The sequence below is a fragment of the Xyrauchen texanus genome, chromosome 6 (assembly GCF_025860055.1).
Source record: "Xyrauchen texanus isolate HMW12.3.18 chromosome 6, RBS_HiC_50CHRs, whole genome shotgun sequence".
NCBI lineage: Eukaryota > Metazoa > Chordata > Actinopteri > Cypriniformes > Catostomidae > Xyrauchen > Xyrauchen texanus.
In genome coordinates this window covers 27,740,322-27,766,477 of record NC_068281.1, presented here as the reverse complement: position 1 = coordinate 27,766,477, position 26,156 = coordinate 27,740,322, and the positions used below count along the sequence as shown (strand labels likewise).

The 26,156-nt window shown below is 37.2% G+C and overlaps 1 protein-coding gene across 2 annotated transcripts; it reads right to left on the bottom strand.

Moving 5' to 3' along the window:
* Positions 1-3,740: 3,740 nt before the first annotated feature.
* LOC127644950 (AFG3-like protein 2) lies at positions 3,741-20,223 on the bottom strand. Of its 2 annotated transcripts, none has more exons than XM_052128408.1 (17): positions 20,026-20,223; positions 19,303-19,396; positions 19,116-19,196; positions 16,058-16,167; positions 14,585-14,737; positions 14,374-14,448; positions 13,994-14,118; positions 13,270-13,543; positions 13,018-13,155; positions 12,783-12,936; positions 12,450-12,557; positions 11,689-11,814; positions 11,485-11,595; positions 10,975-11,090; positions 10,651-10,851; positions 10,174-10,368; positions 3,741-5,191 (listed from the first exon to the last, which is right to left on the bottom strand). In XM_052128408.1, exons 1-17 carry the CDS (start codon positions 20,116-20,118, stop codon positions 4,949-4,951), a joined length of 2,397 nt encoding a protein of 798 aa, XP_051984368.1. In that variant the 5' UTR covers positions 20,119-20,223; the 3' UTR covers positions 3,741-4,948. The 2 variants fall into 2 exon arrangements, with proteins under 2 accessions (XP_051984368.1, XP_051984369.1); XM_052128409.1 differs by having other exon boundaries at positions 20,037-20,197.
* Positions 20,224-26,156: the final 5,933 nt, after the last annotated feature.

The window sequence follows — 26,156 nt, the reverse complement described above, 5'->3', positions numbered from 1 at the left end:
ACCGCCGTTCTACTCCAGGGCCAAATTGGAAAATGGTTCTGCATGACTGTCGGTATCCATCAAGGATGCCACCTATCTCCTGTTTTGTTCAATGTATTCTTGAAACGTATTATGACTGATGCCCTTGAGGACCACCATGGGACTCTCAGCATTGGAGGGCATACCATCACCAACCTCCATTTCGCCGATGACATCAACGTCTTGGCAGGAAGCGAAGATGAGCTGGCAAATCTAGTGAACCTCCTGGATAAAACATTCAACCAGATATGGCATGGAGATAAGTGAGGAGAAAACCAAGATCATGACAAACTCCACCCAACCTATCACTAAGAACATCTTAGTGAATGGACAAAAGCTGAAATAAGTCCAACAGTTCAAGTATCTGGGTGCCATCATCAGTGAAGAGGGGTCCAGGCCTGTAATCCTTGCAAGGGCAGCACTAACAACAGCTGCGCTTGCCAGCTCAAGCCCATCTGGAGAGAAAGTAAAATCAGTCTCAAATCCAAACTCAAGCTGCTGCATGCACTGGTCCTGTATATCTTCCTGTATGCTTGCGAAACATGGACGCTGACAGCAGAACTAGAAAGAAAAATCAAGACCATGGGGATGAGATTTTATCGTAGAATCTTGGGCATCTCGTATATGGACCACATCACCAACGAAGAGGTCCAAAGAAGAATTAAGGCACAAGGTCATTAGGAAGACCTGTTGGCCATCATAAAATGAAGAAAGATGCGGTGGTACGGACATGTCACTAGGAGCGATAGTTTGTCAAAGGCAATTCTTCAAGGGACAGTACCTGGAGACAGACAGAAAAAATAAATGAATGGATAACATCACAGAGTGTACTAGCAAGAACTTTGCCACAACCAAGATGCTAGCCCATGACTGACAGAAATGGAGGAAGATGGTGTTTGACTCAACCATACAGCGACCCTACGACCTAGGAGGTTTAAGGGACAAATTTAATTAAAATGATTCTCTAGAAGTTGTCAAAATGGCTTGGTTTCAAGTCTCTGTGCAAGATCTTCTTTCCTTTAGTATTGTAATATAATTAATTTTTTCCTTGTCTAATAGAATAGTGTCATAGCTGTTGATGTGATGATGTAAGAGGCTATAAGGAGTTGGTGTGTGGGTGTGGGTGTGTGTGTGTGTGTGTGTGTGTGTGTGAGAGAGTTTTGGCAAGGATAGTCCTCACCCACTACTAGAGTACACTTCTCTATGAGTCAGGGCTTGCTGAGTGACACTATTGTAGGTAGGCGGGATCCCTCGCTCTTTCTTTCCATCACTCTACCTGCTCCACCAGACTCTGATCATCACAAATGAATCACCTCAAGTCATGCTTGCAACGTTCCCTGCCAACTGCCTCTGCATCTCTTCAAGTAATCACGTTCTTACACGTGTCCTGAGTTCTTCTCTGCCAAGAACAAAATGAGTAACAGTCAATTTTCCACAAACTTCCTGAAGTCCTTGGGAACTTATTACACTAAGCGAACTGATAATACAAATTGTACAGGGTTAGCACATGCAGCTCAGCACCTATAATCTTGGAAAAAACACCTAAAAAATGCATCCTCTAAGCTTAAACCTGAAGAATGTAATTTCTGTGCCACTGAAAACACTAAACAGAATCATAAAATAATGATTGTTTTCAAAAAGGTTTCCTGCACACATCGCCTGTGTACCATTGGTCATCCAAACAGGTAGTCACACCCCAAACCCACGCCATTGGTTTAACCATAGAACTGGCCAGGATGCTCAAACAATGTTTTGATAGAGCCACCAAGCTACCAACTATCCCTTTTAGTTGAATTAGTCTACTAATGGATTACTATTTTAACATGAAAAAAATTACACACTTAAACTTTCAACTTCAAGAAAGCTGATCCTACTTGGACAGGAAGTGGCACAGGTGGGGTCTATTTATTCCATTGAAAATAGTGCAAATAGTCTGGTATCATCCAGCTAGCCCCTCACAGATATACAAAGAAAAATGTCTTATACAATAATGAAGCAAATGCTCCTTTGACTTCCATAGGCTGAACTTTTCAAGCTGAGGTGATCTGGTAATCTATGCAGGTGATGTCACATTTTTGAGAACAATTGTATTTTGTGCTGAATCAGAAGAGACAGTGAGGGAAGCCTCTTCATATTTGCCTATTCTAAATGCACATCCTCCATCCTCTGGGCAGGCGAGCGGCTGATTCATTCTTCTGTTTATTTGGAGCACTCCAGCAATCATTACGCCATTGAAGTGGGTTGCAGTGTATTTTTGAACGATCATCATTAACACTCATCACGAACGCTCGTGTGAATACAATTTAAAGCCTGTGATTTAGTATTTTGTTTTTAGCAAGTTACCAAATTCCCATGGGGACACTGCTACAGAAAAACATCCATATTTGTTTCAGCAACAGATGAAAACAAAGAGAATATAATATATTTTTAAAGGGATTGTTCACCAAAAAATTATAATTCTCTCATCATTTACTCGCCCTCATGCCATCCCAGATGTGTATGACTTTCATTCTTCTACAGAAGACAAAAAATAATTTTAGAAAAACATCTCAGGTAAGTTGGTTCATTATTTGCAAGGAAATGGTGACCTGAATTTTAAAGCTCCAAAAAGCACATAAAAGCAAGCATAAAGTAATCCATGTGACTCCAGTGTTAAAATCCATGTCTTCAGTTGCAATATGTTAGGTGTGGGTAAAAAAAAAAAAAAAAAGATCAATATTTAAGTCCTTTTTACTAGATTTACATTTATGCATTTGGCAGACGCTTTTATCCAAAGCGACTTACAGTGCACTTATTACAGGTACAATCCCCCCGGAGCAACCTGGATTTAAATGCCTTGCTCAAGGACACAATGGTGGTGGCTGTGGGAATTGAACCCGCAACCTTCTGATTACCAGTTATGTGCATTAGCCCACTACGCCACCACCACTCACACCATTACTATACATTTCCACTTTAAAGCCATCCTATCCTTGCCGATTTGTATTCTTTGTGCGTATTACCACCTACTGGGCTGTTGCGGAAATGTGATGGATTTATTCTTTTCGTTTCATTTATCCTCGTTTTTTTTTTTCTCCCTGCCCAGTAGGACTCTGTCCTCTTGTGAACATGCATAGGAGATCTGATGAAAGTGGACATTTTTTGTAAAAAAGGATCTACATTTTGATCTGTTTCTAACCCATACCTAACATTTCGCAACTTAAGACATGGATTTAAACACTTTTATTCTGCCTTTATGTGCTTTTTTGACCTTCAGAAATCTGATTACAATTCAGTTGTATTGTATGGACCGACAGAGCTGAAATATTCTTCTAATAATCTTCAATTGTGTTCAGCAGAAGAAAGAGAGTCAAACATATCTGGGATGGTGCGAGGGTGAGTAAATAATGAGAATTTTAATTTGGGAATTAAAATATATATTCCTTTAAAGGAATAGTTCACCCAAAAAAATACAAATTTTGTCATCATTTATTCACCCTCTTGTTGTTTCAGACCTGTATGAATTTCTTCAGTGGAGCACAAGAGATGTTAGTCTCAGTCACCATTCACTTTTATTTAATCCATACAATGTAAGTGAATGGTGCAATTCCGCTTTTTATGTTACATATAAGAAAAAAAGTAATACGGTTTGGAACAACATGAGGATGAGTAAATAACCAAATTGTCTATAGAACCTCTTATAGGGGTATCGAGAACTAAAAGAATCAATCTGACATTTCTGTTCATTTATTTATTTAGGTTTTATCACACGTTCCAAACCTTCACAGAACAAGATACACATTTACATGCGATATCAAGCAAAATCTGCTGAAGTCACAAAAGGACGTTTAAATCGATATGTTCTGTTTATAACCCCAATGCTTGACGGATTTGACACAATAAAAGCTTTTGTATTGCAGAATAAATATTAATTTACATACCTTCAAAATCACACACCTCAATTAGCATTAACTTGATGAACTACTGCCTGCTGCTGGATTTGTGTACGTCATTACCAAATCGATTTCTGTAGAATAAATAACTAAATGTATAATCAAGCTACAGTTTAATCCGCCAGGTTAAGAGCTGGTCTATGGAGAGCTGTCAGCAGCTGCCTGGGCCATAAATGATCCAGACAAACTTCATTGAAAAAACACATGGCCCTTTACTCAGGAAGACACGTGATAAAAAACAACATGGAAATCAAAGGATGATGACAGTGACATGACAATGCAAATGTATTGAGAGAAGATAATATGTCAGTTAACAAGGGTGACCTTGTGCACGGTCCACAACATTCATGATGGTATATTTCAGTCTTTCAAATAGCTAGTGAGCAAGAAGTCCCCTTGCAAAAGGTCACACAATTGTGGCAGTCACTGCAGTGTACTTTTTTTTAAATGGAAATCGAATTTACAGGAAGAGTGAACACAATCTGTGCGTGTGATAGACTAATCATAGATTGTACAGGTTTACACTCAAATTTTATGTTAAACCTAATGTTTTTACAATAAATTGCCTATTTGTGTGTCTTCTTGGTCATTGATAGGTAAAACTGAAATAACAAGAAAGATATTGTTTCTTGGCACATAAAGCACTGATGTGTCACATAAATACACTTCACCTTCAACAGAAGACTTTTTGATCATTTTCTTATACTTTCAGGGAGCTTTGCTGAAAATAATAATCTTCAGCTAATACAATATTTTAAATAGTTTATATTTCATAAACACCCTTTTGACCAATCAACGGAGAACCTTGCAATTTCACAAAACAAGCCCAAAGTTTTCAACTGAGCAAGAGCCCTCCAATCAGGACTGTCCTGAAGAACAGAGACTTGGCTTAATGATTGTCTGCCTGACTTGGGCATCATTTACAGTATTTTCTCATCTTATAAAGATGTGCTCTGACCCTCCAGGGCCCCTCAGAGGCCATTGTGAAAAAGGTGTCCTTAGAAGGGCATACCACCAGTGATCTGTCGAGCCATCTGTTCCTCTGTGCTCTCCTCCTTCTCATTGCTGCGCTCTTTGTTCCAGTCCTTCAGACCCTCCGGCAGTGATGTGTCCTCATCCATGCTCCCCGTTCCCTCCACAAACTCTTCATAAGTAGATTTCTCAGCAAACGGCCTTTGGCCCAGCAGCTCCACCATATCGTTCTTATCTAGCACCTCCTTCTCCAGTAGACGCAGTGCCACCTAGTGGAGAACAGAGAGCAGTTATTGGAAAGACACACATCAGAGTTGTTTACTCAAAGGAATAATGTAGTTCACCCAAAAATGAAAGTGATCTCATTATTCACTTACCCTGATGTCATCCTAGATGTGTATAACTGTCTTTCTTCAGCAGAAAATAAATTAAGATTTTTTTGAACAATGTCAAAGATCTGTAGGTTCTTATATTGTAATTAAATGGATGCCATCAGGCTGCTGGCTATTTGATGGTCTAAAAGGCATATTTAGGCAGTATGAAAGTAATACACACGACTCCAGTCGATCAGTTAATGTCTTCTGAAGCAAATCGAAAATTAAAACTTTAACTTAAAAAAAAAAAAAGCAGTCGACGCATCAGTGACTTAAGCACTATGGCACATTCACACAAGAAGTCGGAAGTGTGCACTTTGTATACAATAGAGGAATGAATATCAAGCGTGAGTTAGTTCATTTCAAACAGCACCCCAGTGCTAGCCAGAAGCAATGATAAAAAAAAAAAAAATATTATAGATTTGCTTCAGAAGACGTTAACTGAAAAAAAAGTTTTTCTGTGAACTATTCCTTTAACATGATTTATTAAAAAGATTCAGAAACATTTTATTAAAAATTTTAATCTTAAAAAAAGTACTGGAACAAAATGTTTTTCAAGATATTTGAAAGTTCAAAGTTTGATTCTGTTAACTGTTCTAAAACAATCTGATAGTGTCTTGCAGTGAAGCAAGTATATATTTTTATACGAGTTTTGAGCCTGCCTTAAGTTAACGTGATGAAAGTTAAAGATTGGGCACTGTGAAGCAAGTCAGTAAATAGACAAGCGCATTGCATTGTGCTAGTCACGTGTAACATGAAACATACTGCGCAATAGTATTGTCTGACTTGTGAATGAATGACTCTTGTTAGTGGTGCTTTACATTTTTCAAGCTAAAGATTCAAAATTCAGCCTCCAATTAAATTGGTCTGAATCGGTCAAAAACTCACTCTTCTGATTAACTGAATTGGTCTCTTAACATACACTGAAGTCATACCTTTTGTCATGTCCAACTCAAAATGAGAGAACTGTTACAGTGATATTTGTATTTAAAGCTTGCAAGGCATAAAGCAATAGTTCTCCCAAAAAGGAAACTTCTCATCATTTACTCGCCCACATGCCATCCCAGATGTGTATGACTTACTTTCTTCTGAACACAAAGATTTTTAGAAAAATATCTCAGGTCTGTTGCTCCATACAATGTAAGTGAATGGTGATCAGACTTTTATAGCTCCAAAAATCACATTAAGACACATAGAGTGCAGGTGAAAAAGTATTTGCCCCCACCCTGATTTCTTCTGTTTTTTGTGTATATATATATCATTCTAAATTGTTTCAAAAATTCAAACAAACAAAGTTTAACATAAAACAAAGGCAATCTAAGTAAACACAAAATACAGTTTTTAAATTATAATGTTATTTATTAAAGCAAAAAAAGTTATCCAATACCAACTGGGCCTGTGTCAAGATCAATGATATCTTTATTATCCCCGAGGGGCAATTTATTGTACAGTCAGCAGTAAACACACAACCATCAGACGAACAATAATAAATGGACAATAAATACAACATAAATTTTTTTTAAATCACACTGAATTATTTAATAAGCCAATGTACCCAGGACAAATGAGTTCTTAAGTCTATTGTCCTACATGTTGACTGATTATATCTGCGGCCAGACGGAAGAAACTCCTTGGACAGGGGGTGGCTAGGATTAGCCAGGACTGACTGGGCCTTCTTTAAGGTCCTGACCTTGTACAGAGGAGTTAAGTAATTCAAGGTTGTGCCTGCAATTTTGCTGCACACTTTGGCGATACTCTGCAATCTGTTTCTATTTTTTAGGTTAAGTGACCCGTAGCAGCTGACAAAGGAATATGTAAGAACAGATTCAATAAAACAGGAATAAATCATTTTCATAAAGGTATAATCAACATTAAAACTTTGAAGCTTACGATAAATGTACATAGGCTGATGGGCTTTTCTACACACAGCATACACCTGAAACTCAAAGGTGAGCTTGTCATCAAATTCAGTACCAAGATATTTATACTGCTACAGGAGATATGACAGTAGGATTCTTCCTAAAATCTATTGTCATCAATTTCGTTTTAGACACATTAATGTCCAAAAAGGATGACTTACACCAATCTGTGAATTCTCCCACAACAGAGCCACGATCAGGGTCATCACTGCTGAGAGACACGATCACAGAATCATCAGCAAACTTAATAATATGACGCCTCACATATTGTCTTTGGCACTCGTTAGTGTACAGCATAAATAAAAGAGGTGAGAGGACGCACCCCTGGGCTGATCCAGTGGAGGAGAAAAGAACATCTGAAGACAGCATTAAACTTTGCACGTAGCAACCTTCCAGAAAAGAAATTCATCATCCAGCATATTCGTGATGGGACTTTCACGAACAAGTCAGCTCTAAGAACCGGCTCTTGTAGGTGAACACTGGGAGCTGGCTCGCATATCTGTAGAGCCGAATCTATTTATAAAAATATTTAAAAAAATTAAGATATGAATAATCAAAAGATTTAATTAATAGAATTAACTAATTCAAAGAACGAAAAAAATGAATTAAATAATATAGGCCTAAATGCTCAAGCTCATCCTCATTCGTTCTGATAGGTCTGCTCAGACTAACAGCCCCAACCTGATGTTCCTATCAATCAGACAAGCAGTGTCAACCAATGAACCAAAGATGCGTGAGGCAGGGCGGAGCCAACTTATTATGTTGTTCAGATTGTATTCGTTTTGAATTATTACATTTATATGCACTTTGTTTTTATACAATAAAAAAGTTATACTTTAAATGCACGTGTAATAGTATCCTTTTTTACATTTATTTCAATTTGTGGGATGCTGCATTTTTGCAAATTGTTATTTATTTGTCTTTGATATTTTATATCTTTGGTGCAATATTCTATTATGCTGTTCAGATTGTATTAATTTTGAATTGTTAGATTTATATGCAATAAAACGTTTAATAGCATTCTTTTTCATAACAAACCAATGCATTTTTAAATTAATTGTGGTGAAGGTAGAGTATGATTTCATTTAATAATTTAATTAGAATTGTTTTAAAAGAAACTATAGTCAAATTATCGCAAACTGTTTGACTTGAAAAAATACAACGAGCTGAAAAGAGCCGAAATGCCCATCACTACAACGTATCAGGCCAGGATTAATTTTGTGGATGCTCTCTAGCATTTCTGCTAAAATATGAGGCTGGATACAATAAAAAGCTGAGGATAAATCAATAAAAACAAAATCACACAAAAGTCTTTGCACCCTGAAGGTGTGCCTAAAGGAAAACATCCGGTCACCTTGAGTCGAAGCTCAAGCGAAACTGCATAATGCATCAAGACAATGATCCAAAAGCAAAGGAGTAAGTTCACCTCTGAATGGCTCAAAAGAAGCATAATTAAAGTTTTGGAGTGGCCTAGTCAAAGTCCTGACTTGAACCCGATTGAGATGCTGTGGCAGGACCATAAATGGGTAGTTTATGCTCGAAAAACCTATGTTTGAACTAAAGCAGTTCCTCAAAGAAGAGTGGGCCAACATTCCACCACAGCATTGTGAGACTGATCACCAGTTATCGGAAGCATTTGATTACAGTTGTTGCTGCTAAAAGGTGGAACAACCAGCTATTAAGTTTAAGGGGAAAGTTAGTTTTTCACATGGGTGATATAGGTGTTGGATAACTTTTTTGCTTCAATAAAAAAAAAATATTTTTAGAACTGTATTTTGTGTTTACTCAGGTTACCTTTGTTTTATGTTATATCTCATTTGAAGATATAAAACAATTTAGTATGAAAAATACACAAAAATAGAAGAAATCAGGAAGGGGGAAAATACTTTTTCACAGCTCTGAAAAAGTGATCCATATGACCCCAGTGTTTAACTCCATATCTTTAAAAGCAATATAATAGGTGTGGGCAGTGTTGGGAATAAACGGAATACATGTAACGGGATTACATATTTAAAACACAAAATATAAGTAACTGTATTCCACTACAGTTACAATTTAAATCATTGATAATTAGAATACAGTTACATTCAAGAAGTATTTTGATTACTGAAGAGATTACATTGTATTGACATTTGTTTCATAACATTTTTTGTCTTTTCAGATGGAAAACATTTATACATATAAATGATGTGATACAAAGTGCATTTGAACAGCAGTGAAACACTTTCTTATGATGTATTACATTCATACAAGCAGACAGAGAACTATGTTTGAAGTTTGGAGCAAAAGAAATAGAAATAAACCTTGTGTAAATTGTCAGCTTTATGCTTTTTTACTGACCTTGAGTTATCTAACAGAATACATTACAAACGACATTTTACAGCATGTATTCTTTAATCTGTAGATCAATACATTTCAAAAGTAACCCTCCCAACCCTGGGTGTGGGTGAGAAACCGATCAATATTTAAATTATTTTTACTAATATAGCAAAAAAGGACTTTAATATTGATCTTTTTCTCACCCACACTTATCATATCACTTCTGAAGATATTGATTTAACCACTGGAGTCTTATGGGTCACTTTTATGTGCATTTTGGAGCTCCAAAATGTTGGCACCCATTTACTTGCATTATGACAACCTACAAAGCCGAGATATTCTTCTAAACATATTAATTTATGTTCAGCAGAAGAAAGAAAGTAATGATACTTGAATAATAATAATAATACAAAAACTAAAATATATAACCAATAATAGTATTATTTTTTTGTTTAATAGTTAGTTAGAACCATTTATTGGGGAGAGGAATAAGAAACATAAGTATTAAGCTCCTTACGATTCCCATCCCAAGTGTTGAACAAATCAATATAATGTATAATGTATCTTAAACTGTACTTATGGGCATAATGGAACAACTCAGTCATTGATCCTGCTCAGTAATTCACTGTCCTGCCTTACCTTCTCCACATCAGCCTTCTTCTCAGACAGCAGCTGCTTTGTACGATCATAAGCTGAGGTGATGAGATTCCGGACCTCTGTGTCGATGAGGAGTGCTGTGGCTTCACTGTAGGGTTTTTCCAGAACCATCTCTCCTTGCCGCGGCAGGTCAAAGGATACCTGCCCCACCTTTTCATTCATGCCAAACTGCATGATCTGCAATCAGAATAGTAACAAATTATTTCTCTAAGGCCAGTTTTTTCAACATGGGGTCCATGAAAGTCCATTGAAAGTATAGTACAGGGTCCCTGGGTTGACAGAGTCTGGGTGTGGGATTCCTAGGTCAGAAAAGTTTGGCAACTCCTGCCGTAAAGTGATTTAACACTATCAATTAATCATAATCGCTAATCAAAGAGTCAGAAATCATCCAGGTACTATATGCGTATACAACCAGTAATACTTTCCAAACAAATCAAGTTAGACTAATGTGTAACCCACCTGTGCATAGGCACTCTGTGTCACCTTCTTCAAGTCATCCTGAGCCCCAGTGGTAATACGGCCAAAAAAGATCTCCTCTGAGACACGCCCACCCAGCATCATACACATCCTGTCCAACAGTTGCTCCTTGGTGTATAGATACTGCTCTTTAGGCAAATACTGGGCATAGCCCAATCCCTTCCCACGTGGGATGATGGACACCTGAAATCACCAATGAATGGCTGAGTACACTGAGAGGTGGAAAAAAAGCACAGCAATTTACACTAAGCACTAGTGCAGAAAGATATAAGAATTTATTAAAGTCAAGATGAGCGAGAGTTTTACTTTAAGCAGGGGGTCAGCATGCTCAAGGAACCAGCCAGCTACAGCATGACCAGCCTCATGGTAAGCCACTGTCTTTTTCTCCTCGGGCTGCAGCACCTGAGTCTTCTTCTCAAGACCTAGACATGCAGGGAACTTGTAAATATCTTTGTTTTGCTTTCACACTGAAACTATGCATGTGCTCCAATATATAAATAACACAGTTTGCTTTGAACACATTTAACACAAAAACTTTAAAGGGGTAGTTCACACAAAAATGAACAAATATATATATATATATATATATATATATATATATATATATATATATATATATATTTCCATTGAACACAAAAGGAGATGTTAGGCAGGGTGTTAGCCTCAGTCACCATTCACTTTCATTGCATCTTTTTTTCCAACAATGGAAGTGAATGGTGACTGAAGCTAACATTCTGCCTTACATCTCCTTATGTGTTCAATGGAACTACCCATTTAAGTGAGATTTTGAAATGGCATATTTGTCATTTGACCTACCTCCAATTACTCGTTCGATAGCTTGCTCAAAGTGTTTTTGGTCGATGGCATCGGAAAGATAGCGGGCTGCAATAAGCGCAGCCTCGTTGCACACATTAGCAATGTCCGCACCTGTTAGTGAAACATCAGCAAGTTGTGAATTTCAGTTTAAATCTCATAAACCACTTTTGAAGCCCTAGTTCTTAAAAATAACGCTTTGCTTGCCTGAAAAACCAGGTGTTAGGGCAGCCATTTTCCTTGCCAGAGCTTCTTTGTCCAACTCTGTATCCAGCTTCAGTGGTCTCAAATGTACTTTGAATATAGAGGCTCTACCTTTGATATCTGGTGGCCCTGAAATTATTGTGCATTGTACAACAATATACTTAATTATAATGAATTATTTTTGTTTGAGGGTAATGTTTTCCTCCAAAAAACGAAAACTGGCTTTTAATACGAGTCAGGTGCACAGGAATTTATTCCCCATTAAACATTTTTTAAAGAAATACATTTTATTTTGAAACATATGAATAAAATATTGACCACAAATATTGGTCGACTGTTTGACCACTCACATGAGATGAGGACTAGTCATATCAGTAACCTTATAAAAGCTGATTTATTCTACATGGGGCAGGGGAGCCCTCATGGGGGATGCCATTTTAAAAATCACATGACCAGCTGAATACTACTTGCTTAATCTCAGTAACCGTCTTGTTTTTAGAAACTTTCACTCTTGGATTCAATTAATCATAGCTGATTGTGAATAGTGAATTTCTACAATGGCAACAGTAACTGAAAACTATTTATTTTAAATGATTCTGCATCCACACCACTAGTTGTCACTAAGTTCAAGATGACATGAACAAAAGTTACAGAGTGCACCTTTAAAGTTCTCCAAATTTCAGAGGATAATATACAAAATCTATAATATACTAATGAAACATTTTCAAATTCAGAATGATACAATTTATGATAAAACCATTTACCAATGTATATCTGTCTATCAAACCGGCCAGGCCTCATCAAAGCTGGATCTAGAATGTCTGGTCTGTTTGTGCCTGCTAGCACCACAACATTGGTAGCAGTGTTAAATCCTACAAGGGAGAAAAACGTTTACACCACATCCGTTTTAATGATCTGTTGTTGACTAACATAACAAACGTTGCTAAGATCCTAACAAAGAGATATAAAGACAGTTTGGGAGCAATAATAATGCTCAAAGAAAGAGTTTCTGGACTATAACTCTAACAAAATATAACATACAAGAACATCCATAATCAAAGTGTCAATTAATCATTGATACTTTGTAAGATACAAACCATCCATCTCGACTAGTAACTGGTTGAGTGTGTTCTCTTGTTCACTCTGCCCACCAAAGTTGCCCCTGCCTCTCTTTCGCCCTACTGCATCGATCTCATCTATGAAGAGAATGCATGGGGCATTCTTCCGGGCTAAAACAAAGAGATCCCGAACCTACCCAAAAAGGTAATATTTTAGTCAGACTGTAATGTAAAGTTTGCTTAGCTAACATTATGATGCGAACAGTTTACCTACCCTGGCTGGCCCGACTCCGACAAACATCTCTAAGAATTCTGAACCATTGACAGTGATGAAGGGGACGTTGGCCTCCCCTGCAGTGGCCTTGGCTAGTAAAGTCTTTCCTGTACCTGGGGGTCCTGTCAGAATAGCCCCCTAAATAGCAAAAACGTTTTGTTGAAGTCAGGGTTAACATTCAATACTGCTATTTTCTCACATTATAAGCCAGTTTATGCAATGTTATGCTCAATCAGAAAAGCAATGTAATACCTTTGGAATCTTGGCACCCAAATCCTGGTACTGCTTTGGGTTCTTAAGAAAGTTAACAAACTCCATGATCTCCAACTTCGCCTCCTCACAGCCTGCAACATCCTTGAACTTGACGTCAATCTCATCTCGTAGCACTTTGGCGGTGGTTTCACTGACACTGAAGAGCCCACCCATGCCCCTCCCTGGCCTCCCTGCCCCAGCTGGCCCTCTTCTCAGCATGAACAGCAAGAACCCAATGATCAGTACTGTGGGCAACATGCTAAGGAGGAACGACCTGAAAATGAAAGGAGAATAAAATTGTAGACAGGATCTCTCTAGGGATATTATATTTTGAAACTTGCACAAAATTTTAAGGTGAAGTGGGTCATTTCTGTGCCAATTGTATCAGCTAACAGAATTTTAAAATTAAAGTTGAGTTTTCGATTATCAAACCAGTATAAACCCCCCATCTTCCAATGATTGGATAAACAGATAGTCCCACCCCAAACTCACGCCATTAGTTGAGCAAGTATTACTATGTTTGGCTGGTCAGGATAATCAAACAAAAAGCAATGTTTTGAAAATACAACAGAGCCAGCAAGTGTTTACAATCAACCTCTGAATATTACTCTTATATTTGTCTCTGTATGTTAAAATGAGAGAAGAGAAAGTATTTTAACAGGAAAAATTACACACATCCCCTTTACACTAAATGTGTAATTGCAATTTTAACTCAATATCTCACCCATCACTCTCAGTGGAATAGACAACTGGCAGTCTGTTCTCTCCTTCAATACCCAGCTCTAACTGGGCAGTCTCCAGGTTTCGCTCAAATGTGTCCACGCTGCCAATGTTGAACCAGACATATTGCTGTTTGAAGAGATGATTTGACATTATATTAGGAAATCTATGTCCAGTTCACTGTGTCTTTATTTTGTGTAACCTTTAGAAGAGAAATATATCGATATGCCATGTCGACTGTTTATGATGTTTAATGGATAATATTATTAAATGGTTTAAATCTTTTCAATATGATCATTTCTGACATTGCTTTTTTGACTAATGACTATATAATGCGAATAAACATGACTGTGTAGAATGCTGCTACAGAAAACAAGAACTCACCCCATCAACTGGAGTTTTACCAGGAGTAAAAATTACTTTTACGTATCGCTTGTTTACGACCTCCAACCTATCAACCTACAAAAGATACAAAATATGAATTCATGGGTCAAAGTTCAAGTGAAATTGGCAAAAACAAAAATATCGAACAAAGTTGATTAATTGGTGATCTAAACACTGATTTAATATTGATTTATTTTAACTAAATACATACCACTCCTTTAGCTAGGTACCCATTTACAAAGTCTTTCCAGGTCACCTCTCTTCCTCCATCTCGGAAGAAAAAATTATATGTGACAGCTGTGCAGAAGGCCACTCCACATAGGAAATACATACGAAACTCTTTGTCATCCCACGGAACGTCACCCTGCATGAGAGTGACAGAGAGAAAAATTATTTGGAAGCACATATATTTTGTTAAATGTTTCAAATGAGGCAAAATGTAATGATCTTAATATCTAGACCTCAAAATGTTTGAATTGTTATTAAGTTTGTTGTTTTTCTGTTAATTCCACTTTCTTCTTTAAGCTGATCCAGCACACAGTAAATGCAATTTACAAGGAAAGGTATTCAAAGAAGCCCAATAGAGCACAACAGTGCCCGCCTACTTATTCAACCCTCAGGGTTCCGGAAGCATTTTCCCCATTCATTCATTCCATATCCTTCATACAAGAGTTGTAAGCCATGAACCAAACCAACCAGCTCTGAGGTAACTCACAACTTCACAAAAACATTTTTTTTTTAAAGGCAAAAAAGTATTTGAAAATCAGACAAAAAGACAAAAGGTACAAGGATTACCATCTTTCATGTGGGTATGGACTACAATCCCATGAAGCATTGCGAATGATGTAATTGAATAAAAAAATTATGGGAATATAGTCAACAACCTAAAATCAAGAGTTTTATATATGTATAGAAACAATATATATTATGTTTATTGCAAAATATTCTAATATGTACAAACAGATAAGTAGTTTAAGGTTGAAAAGACACTGACTCCATAACGTCATTCACAGTGAGTCATGGGAGTGAGCTGTAGCTCTGAGTCATGTTTTGCGGGCTTCAGTGGTTCTCTAATAGGTGAAGCTTTCTCTACTGAACCATGGGTAGTTGTTTGTTAACATGAATTCCACTTTCAAACACGACTTTAAAACAATGAAGTTGAGATAACGCAGACAGATGGCTTCAACGGAAGCATATACCATTGATGAACAATCTCAGAGCTTATGGTAGGTCTGCATCTAAAGGTTTATAAATTATTGTTCAAAATCACTTTATCTATGGGATAAATTAATGGGATTTTTACTTGGGGAACCAGACTGTTGCGCTCTATTGGTTTTAAAATTTCTCTTTTCAAAACTGTTTAAAGGCTCGCATTCTGCCTAATATCTCGTTTTTTGTTTTACAGAAGAAAGTCATATGGGTTTGGAATAACATGAAGGTGAGTAAATGATGACAAAAAAAATCATTTTTGGGTGAACCATCCCTTTAAGTTGATTCAAAGTGAAATCACTGATTCTTTTTAAACTAAAATAAATGTACAGATTATCATAACTTTAGTACGTAAAATAAACTTAGAAGTAGTACTATAATTATTTTTCATACACATTTTCAGTTAAAAAAAGTAGTAGAAACCTCTATAATAATTAATAATAATCTGTAAGACTGATAATAATTAGAGTTTAACCTTTTGGAGACGGCTGTACCAGGTGGATTCATCCTTCCTCCCCCCTCTTTTTCCTCCTCCTCCACTTCCTCCTCCACCAGTGGCCTTCTGATCATTGGTTGGTATGGCCTCTGAGTTAAAACAAATACAGAAAACAGGTGAACATATAAAATGGCACCACATAAATGTCCAACACAGAATAAAACTAGGGATGTGCAAAACTAAATATTTTCATAATCGACTAGTTTGTGTTGAGGATAATAATATATCATTAGGCTCAGTTATGGGCACATGACATCAGACATGTTTCAGAGAGATATAAAGACGCTAAGTGCAGCACTTCAACATGGTATCTGACAGATATTCAACAAATAAATGGGCTAAATAGCTGTTACATCTTATTGCAGAAAACTATCAAGGTAAGAGCTGTAAGAAATTAGAAAGGCTCCAATGCAGAGCTGTACAAAACCACTTATGCGCATCCTGAACACAAAATGACGCACTTCAGTGTAACCAGAGCACATAGGGGTCTCAGGGTGATCTTCGCTGTGCATTCACATGTGCAGATCTGCAAGATAATGATGTGGGTACACTTCATGTTCACTGCATCAATCAGTTTTAACCTTTTTTTACTGCAACTACTGTATTTATTTAAGCAGTGTAAGACAGAATCAGCAAGTAGAGGATTTAACATCCAACAGTGACAGTATTGTTGATGCACCCATTTGATGGCTGCAACAGCAGCAGTGCATAAATGGATTAAACTTAAAAGCATTAAAGAAACAAAACTTCTAGCAGAAGGTTTTACTGTGCTGACTATTATTCACTTTTAAGCACAGCTATAACGACGCAAAAACGCTCTCCAAGAAGTTGTGTCTCTCAAATAATTTGAGAATTGCATTTTCAAAATGCAAAACAGGGAGTTGGTTAAACCAACTCCCTGTTCCCACCTCTACCTGTCAGTGGATTACCAGCTTTCTGACGGACAGGCAGCAGCTTGTGAGGCAGGGAAAATTCACTTCCACCACCTGTACCATCAGCACTGGTGCCCCCCAGGGATGTGTGCTCTCCCCACTACTCTTCTCCCTGTACACCAATGACTGCACCACCAAGGACCACTCTGTCAAGCTCCTGAAGTTTGCAGACGACACCACTGTCATCGGCCTCATCCGAGATGATGATGAGTCTGGCGTATAGAAAGGAGGTTGAACGGCTGGCTGTCTGGTGCAGTCAAAACAACCTGGAGCTGAACACGCTCAAAACAGTGGAGATGATTGTGGACTTTAGGAGGAACACCCCAACATTGTCCCCCTCACCATTCTAAACAGCACTGTGTCAGCAGTGGAGTCATTCAGGTTCCTGGGCACTACCATCTCACAGGACCTGAAGTGGGAGATACACATCGACTCCATTGTGAAAAAGGCCCAGCAGAGGTTGTACTTCCTTCGCCAACTGAGGAAATTCAACCTGCCACCAGTGCTGCTGAAACAGTTCTACTCAGCGGTCATTGAGTCTGTCCTCTGCACTTCAGTAACTGTCTGGTTTGGTGCAGCCACGAAATTAGACATCAGAAGACTACAAAGGACAGTTCGGTCTGCTGAGAGGATTATTGGTTGCCCCCTGCCCTCCCTTCAAGAACTATACACTTCCAGAGTGAGGAAAAAGGCTGGTAAAATCACTCTGGACCCCACTCACCCTGCCCACTACCTTTTCATTAAAGACACCATCACTAAAAATATGAATGAAAAATATGAATGTGTGCACAATTATATGTGCACACATGCACATATAATTGTGTTAATATTATACTATTTAATTTCATTTTATTTCAATTTCATTTCATTTCATTTCAATTAATTAAAACTACAAATCAATAAAATTATCACACTTTAAGTGAAAGTAACACACCAAAATTGGACAGAAAAAATATTATCATAATATTAAATATATTATTCTTTATTCAGTTCTTTAACATTCAAATTTCACAAACTTTCTTTTTTTACCAATTTATCCAATAAATGTAACGTTCTAGAAAACTCTAATGATATGCAAAACAGCAGTCAAGTAATGAACTTAGCAGCTCTAGGCTAGCATCTTGCAAATACAAAAAGTTTAAATATGCTACACAGTCATTTGAATGATAACAACAGGCAGAACGGCTGAGGGCCTCTATTCTGTTAAATGTAAACGTATTTATACTTTAATATAAAATTATTGTGCAAAACAACAGTAATAGAACTAAAACCAACCTCAACTGTAAACGACAGATGTAGCCTCAAGTGAAGAACAAAGTTTTGCAGGGCTAACCCAATTTTAATGTAATAGCCTTCACATAGCAAATTGGACTGCTTTCTATTTAAGTAAAAGTGGCAGGTTTCTCTTCAAGAACAAAAGTTGCTCAGCTTTCTGGCAGGAGAGACGGTTCCTCTTCTCATCAAGAACATGAGATGCTGCACTGAATAGTGTCTCTCTCTCTCTCTCTCTCTCTCTCTCTCTCTCTCTCTCTCTCTCTCTCTCTCTCTCTCTCTCTCTCGGTGCTTGGGGCAGATAAATACCTGCGTGCAGTCCGCGATCTTTGTTCATATACCAGTAGGCTAGTCAAGAGGATTGTCGCGTGAAGCGTAATATGAGCGTGAAGCGATCTTCTGTGTTCCGCAACTGCTTTCGGGTCCTTGAATAACGTATAACGTGCGAGGAAGGGCACCCGGTGGACTTTCTGGTGCTCTAGACTCCTAGGGTAAGCTGTTACCCACCTAGGGAGTTGGTGCCCTACGCAGACTGCGTAGTATGAGTATAGGGAGCAGCGGCTTTTGCTTGGTAGCGCAGAGAAACCGGAGCACTTAGGGGCGGGGAGGCATATATATCGGCTCATATTTTCGGCTTTTTTTCTTTTTCGGCCAAAACAAAAAATGCAATTTTCAGTGGCCAAAATTTCGGTGCATCCCTAATAGTAGTCGACCCCACTAGTCAGCTGTTGGACATCTAGTCGTGACTACCGTGGCATATCCTAAATAAAACATGGCTCTGCTTAGTTATTTATGAACTTGTTATTCATTTTTAAGGTTATGAGATACATTACCTTTGACTTCTGTGTTGGATGGCTTAGGCTCACGATTTTCTGGACCACCATTCTTGCTATTTGGAAAGTATTTTTCAAATCCTTCAATACAAGCACATATGGAATTAGCAGAAGAGCCAATGAATGACTACAACAATCAAAACTTTGATAGCCTGAATAGGGTTTATTTATTAGTGTGATTTCACACCTTTGGGAGGTTTGGAGCTTAATCTTCTATAGGTGCCCAAGACCTGTGCGAGCAAAGATCTTCTGTCTAGGACAATTTGCCCAACACCCTGAGCCTACAAAAGCAAATAAATAAAGCTGGTCAAAAGATCTAATCAGAACAGCTGGAAAACATGCATGAGAAAGTGTCTGAATTGTTCTGAGGCCGTTATATCATTGGTCGATTTTAGCCAAGAAGGAATTATAAAACTCCTGATTTCAACAAATTCCAAGTAAACAAAGTCGCGAAGCACCAATAAGGACCAAACCAACCAGTCTTTATCCCATTAATAACAAGTAAAACTGCTGTTTTAAACAGAGCAGGGTAAAGAGCATTAATACATTTATTTAGATTCTACTCCGTACAACGTTAGTAAGCATAATTATTAAACAAATGTGAACTATTAGACAAGCAACGCCGAGCCAGCAACAGCATGTGATTATTTAAACAGGTTTAATATGAATAACTGTGACATAACTAAAGCTACTGTGACAGCGTTACCCAACGCAATGTCTCACAGGCCGACGATATAGCCTACCCTTGTTTACAAACAAACTCACAATTAAATATATCCCAGAGAAGAGAAAGAAGAAGAAATGAGACACATATGATAAGGTGTCTTTTTGATTAGTTTTGGTTTGATAAAGAGGGTAACGCATCCATGACCAAAGCAAGATCAAGAGAAACGCATAACTGCACATTTACCGCTTGAACACCTTTTGTTGATGTGACATTTGGCAGCAGAGCGCGGAGAAGGTTCCTGCAGCCTCTTGACAGATGCAGATATCGGGGTGCCATTATGGCACTGTGTGCGAGTGACGTGGCTCAATATAGAAAACAAAACATCGGATGAAAAGTTTTGACAACAAATCTACTACTTTCCATTCCAGCCCGTTCGCTTCCGGTGCGGTGCACTGCACGCCGGTGACGCGCGCGCTGTTAACCCACTCTGGTGTGATGTTACCCTCTGTCGTTCCTCTGTGACAGGATGGCTGCAGGTTATTTTCCGTCACAGTCGCTATTCAGAGAAAATTACAACATATTGCACTTTGGAATTAAAAGGACAGTCTTTAAAATAACTAATAATGTACTATTGTACAAGCCACATCACATTTTAATTTCCCAAACCGTCTCTTTTGCTCGTTGTCTACTGTATAGTAGGCTACTGTAGGCTACATGAGAGACGCATGTTGAAGTGCTCTTCAAAATTGCACCACCAAATTTTTTATTTTGTAAATTACTTATTACTTATAAAAAATACCTTATTTTTGCACCATTTTATTATAGATAAAGAGTTGTTGTTGCTGTTGTTGTTAACAAATCAACTTGCCAAACATAGTTTTACTCATTTACTAGTTATATTAATAGATAGTTGAAATTATTAGTCATGCCAATTGTGTGATTGCTGTTTAGGGTACAAAGGCGAAAGGCCTCTAGGGGTAAAAGGCACATTTGATTTGATTTTCTCCCAAAATACTAACAGCAACAAAAACTACCAGTACTTTCCTTAAAACCTGACTGTACACTTAAATTTTTTCCTGATCCATGAGATCATTGTGTAATGTCTAAAGGTTGATTTTGAGGCGATCTAATATTAATGAAAATTATCACATTTATTTTCAGACAAAACATTTGTCATTTTTTATTTTTCATTTATTTTCATTATGATTAAATAAAATGTTTTTCAATAACTCTCCAATAAGTGAAAGGATAGTATTTGGAGTAAAAAAAAAAACCCTGCTGCAAGTGCTAAAGGCCCCCATAAAACACATTGTTTTTCTTAAATGTGGCGAATAGATCTGTTATGAAGAATGTTCAAAGTGGGCTCACATTAACGGATTCAATAACAGTGAAGATTCATTTAGATGTATTGAAGTGCCAAATGTGTTTGAAATTAACAGGTAATGCTGCATCCTTTTCTGAAGTTGAATAAGTATTATCTTATTCTTATTCTTATCTGTTACTCAAAATAAAAAAAAGCATTTTGCTGTCTTAAAGTTATTTACATTATTTGAATTAGGGGACCTTTTACCCCAAGTGTGTGGGTAACACTCGCCAGTCACCACCTTTTTCTAAAAACTGAATTGTAATCAAAACGACCTTCTGTTATTATTTCTTATAACACAAATGATGTTGCTCCACCAATATTCAGCAAAAAGAAATCAAATTTTTGATTTTGAAATATTTAGTGACCTGAAAAAAGCTATGTTTTCCTGTTGTACCATAAGTGAATATAACTGTATTTATGGATACATGTAAATAGCACAATTATGATTAATGTTTTTTCTCTTCAGAAAAAAATCTACATAGTTGGCCTTCTATGGAATGGGTGCAGAATAAGTGCTTCCAAGCGATAACAGTAAGGATGTGCCATCACTGTAAAAAATGTCAGTAATTTTAACAGTAAAATAGTGTAAAAATGCAACAGAAATAAAATGTAAATTGATTAACAAATATTAACTGTAAAATATACAGTAAAATGTTTTAATATATTTTAAAAGTCAATACAGTACTTTTTACAATAAAGTGATGTAAAAATTAATTTAAATGTAAAAAATAACGATTTTCCTGTATAATTTACATTTACATTTATGTATTTGGCAGACGCTTTTATCCAAAGCGACTTACAGTACAATTATTACAGAGACAAATAATTACAGGGATAATTAATGGTAAAAAGAACAAGAGAGTACATGTCCTTTTTTTTACAGTAAATTATTGTTACAATTACAGTAAAAAACAGTAATCGGGCATTCCCACAATTCCCTGCATGACCCATTACATTTCATTATATTTTATGTGAATAGTTATGTTTGTTTTTAATATCAGTTATGTACACTGGTGTGTTCTGTGTGATATTTGATATAATTTAGTTAATGTTTACTGCATTATTTAAATCTCATATGTGTTACCATGATGGTGTTTAGTGTTTGTGTGAGTGATGTTGAGCACTGTCTCGTTAAGTTAATTGGTCAATGCTCCTTGTAGAGGCACTACTGATGAACTTCATGTCATCATATGGCCTTCTGTAGTCACTACAGTGATTAACAAATACCTCATAAAGTAAACAACAGATTTTTACAGTTTAAGAAGGCATGTTAATTTTATTTGTTTTACTGTAAATATAACATAATTCTTTAGTTTTTTTTTACAGTGCCAGCGTGTAAATTACAACTGTTTTAAACTGTAAAAAGTACAGGTTGTTCTGTAAAGTGGTTTACATTTAACTGTATTTTTTACAGAATTATTCTGGCAACCACAGCTGGCAAATTTTTTTGTAAAAACAACAGGATTTATTTTACAGTGCAGCCTTTCATTTCAATGTCAATTTATGCCGGAAACATTAATTTAGTAAGATCATTAGAATTTTATTTAATTGTTTAATTAAAAACATCAAATGAAATGAATGTTAAGAAAAACAACCACATAAATAAACAAATAACTTGACAAATATTATGTGTTCTAACTACTATTGAAAGCAAAATATTTCACATCGAAGTTGACATGAAATAGCTACTTTGCATAAAGTTACCAACTCTGTGCCATTACAGAAAATATTCAATATTTTTTCTTAAATAACAAGAACCTGTATGGCTGCTGTTATAGCTTTGTCTTTATATGTTTTATTAAATATTGACAATCTATTTCCTTCCACTTATAAATTTTATGAAAATGTGAGGCAGTGGAGGAAAACTGTACCAAAACATAATTCACTGTAAAAATGTTGGCTAATAGAAGCTGATTTTGCCGGTTGATAACAGACCCACTACAGAGCGTCCGGTGAGAGACTTTTACCAAAGATGATCAGGTATTCGGGAATAACCCATTTATTGTCACCACAACTCAGTACACTGAATAAATTCGACTTTGCGTGTGTGTGTGGTTTTTTTACAGGCACGCACACAACTTTAGCAAAGATAAACGCTGCAGTATAGCTTGCATCCGTGGGCGGGAGCACTGACCTGCACGTCTTTTCCGCGCCGCTGATTGGCCCGCTGGACGGATGCTGTGACGAATGCGTCAATTTTGACATATAATAAAGGAACTAAGACACTTGAATATAACTCTAATAGTGGCCTTTTTTACATTCACCAAAAGTAAATGATTTAAGAAATAGTTTGAAGCATATCCCTTAAGTCCCTTAAGTCTATTACCAAAAGGTGGATTCTTTTTCTTTGAAAGAATTACCTCTTTTTATCTCTAATTCATTGATGATCTGTAAAGACTGTGTGGTCAGAAGGGTCTTGGCAGGGTCATAGCAAAGGACAGAGTGAAACACAGAGAGCAGTGTGTATTGTAGCATGAATCAACATGTTTTAATGAGACTTTGACTTGGCACTGCATCTTGCCCAACTGGAACTATCACATTCTTCTTGCAATGTTAGGCTGTCCCGTTTCAGTGGCTCTATGATGATCATTAAACAATATATTTTCTTATTTTGCCTCATAGCATATGTAGGCTGATGAGAATTTGCATACATTTTATCAACAATAGATATGTAAAAGAATACAAATTGTCTTCTAAAATTCAACATTTGGTTACTTTTCTCTTTTACATACAGCAATTAAATATAAAAAAGAATATTGAAGATTAAAATATTTTTTTTCAGAATAGGTTATTTTCATGTCAACAAAAAGCTGAGCTTTAAGTACATCTTTTAGTAAGAATGCCATAAAACATAGACTTAATTTATTACACTATGTGTTCCATGCATTAAGTCTGCAATGTAATCATATAAGATAATCAATCAATGTTTTTTTCTTCTTCTTTCAAATCCTAGCTTACCTTGCAAGATTGGCACTGTCCAACAAAAGGACATTTGCAAGAATGCTTGTCTTGTACACAGGTATGATTTAGATCAAACAAATCAGACTATTGTTAATTGAGCACAAAATGCAGCCTTCTGCCGGCATTCTTATCCTGGGCCTCTTCAACATAGAGATGGATTTGGGAAATATGGCCACTTCCTGAGGCTGCAGATTGAGCTAATGTTAAAATGCATTCATCCCAAAGCTGACGCTGCTACGAGGGTAAGCCAGCCATGAATGGGACTGCTGATTGGCACAACTGCACACAGCTACTCACTACTCAATGCCAAGTATTGTTGTATCAGCGCCAAGCAAAATTATGCACTGAGTATGCAAGATATACATTCACACAAAATAAAAAAACACATACCCAACAAACTACAAATCCCTCTACTCAGCCACTCCCCGAGAACCCTTTAAAATAACCCCCCCGAGTCTGGGGCTAAATGAAAGATCATTGTTCAACACCTCACATAAAATTCTGAACCGCAAACCAAAATTCTTGGATTACACATCCCCAAAATACATGTATTGTGTCCCCATCTTCTGATTAGCACCGCCAGCAGTGGGTGTGTCTTTAAGACCCAACCTATACAATCTAGAGGGGGTCCAGTAGAACCGATGCAAAATCTAAAACTGCATCAGACGGACCCTTGCATCTCTAGATGCAGACTTGATGCTTTTTAAAATCTTAGCCCACACTCCCTCCTCCAATACCAGGTTTAAATCCTTCTCAAATAATATCTTGAGAGAAGATGAAGCTCCATCCCCCAGACTCTGAATTAACAGGGAGTAATACACAGATGCTTCATGACCTTTCCCAAAAAGAAGTAATTACTACTTCACTACTCCCAAAAATAGTACAGAGCAGGTGGCGCAGCTGTAAATACCAAAAGAACTGGGATCTAGGAATCTTAAAATGTTGAACCAAATTATCAAAAGATCTCAGTATTCCACTCTCATATAGTTCACCGAATGTAGTAACCCCCCTCCCAATCCAGTCTAACCAGCAGAAAGGGGACATATTAATATGTAATTTAGGGTTCAGCCATATGCTTGAGGCAACATTTAAAGAAACGTCTGAATTAAAAACTCTGGACACATTTGTCCAAACTACGTGCAAATGCGAGATAACGGGGTGTAACTAAACTTCTCCGGTTAGTTTGATCGAAATGCTTTGCAATGGTGAAAAAGGGGCTACGACCTCTTGTTCAATACGAAACCAGGGAGGGGCTCTCTCAGGTGGGAGCAACCAATGGGCCAAATGTCTAAGACCGATCGCATAATAATAAAACAAAATCTTGTGTTGGCCCAGCCCACCTTTGTCAATCGGCCTATGTAACTTATTGAAATGTAACCTGGGACGCTTACCATTCCAAATAAAGTACTTCGCTATGCTATCAAATTGCTTGAAATAAGAGAGGGGAACATCTACAGGGAGAGATTGTAGCAGGTAGTTGAATTTTGGAATACAATTCATTTTAATAACAATGTTTTTTTGTTGCAGGAATTGCAACACTTTGGATATTATTCTTGCGGCTCCTATTCTCAAGATCTTTCTCAAGAAGTTTTTCAAGAATGTGTTCCAAATCAACTTGGGTCACAAGCGGATTATCAGATAATTCCCTCTCTGATGACTCCAAATAATCGATCTACTTCTCAACATCTGCCACCCTTGTAACCAACTCAGAGAATTTTGTTTCCATTGCCGTATCGACGTATTACAGCAAGATCTTCTAAGTCAGCAACAACTTTCGTCAGCATTACAAACATGTTGGACATTTGACGCTGGATTTCCCCGGGCGCACTGTTGAAACCGAGTTTCTGGTCCGCAGGCCCGTCAGAGGTTTCAGCTTGAGCACATAAGTGTCTTTTTATATCTCCAGGGACCGAGAATTTTGAATTTTTCAACATATGACTTAAAAAAGCTAATATGTAGCAGGGTGTATCAAATCTCGCCAGATTATAACACATAAATAAATTAAAACTAGCTGTAACTGTAACGAAGACTCAGGCAAGTTGGGATC

Excerpts from the sequence above, each read along its gene's own strand:
- LOC127644950 (XM_052128408.1), bottom strand. The coding sequence starts at position 20,118 with ATGGCACCCCGATATCTGCATCTGTCAAGAGGCTGCAGGAACCTTCTC. Across the intron at positions 16,168-19,115 it reads ATCCAACACAGAAGTCAAAG|AGGCCATACCAACCAATGAT; the intron begins GTAATGTATCTC and ends GTTTTAACTCAG. Across the intron at positions 11,815-12,449 it reads TGATAGACAGATATACATTG|GGCCACCAGATATCAAAGGT; the intron begins GTAAATGGTTTT and ends CAATAATTTCAG.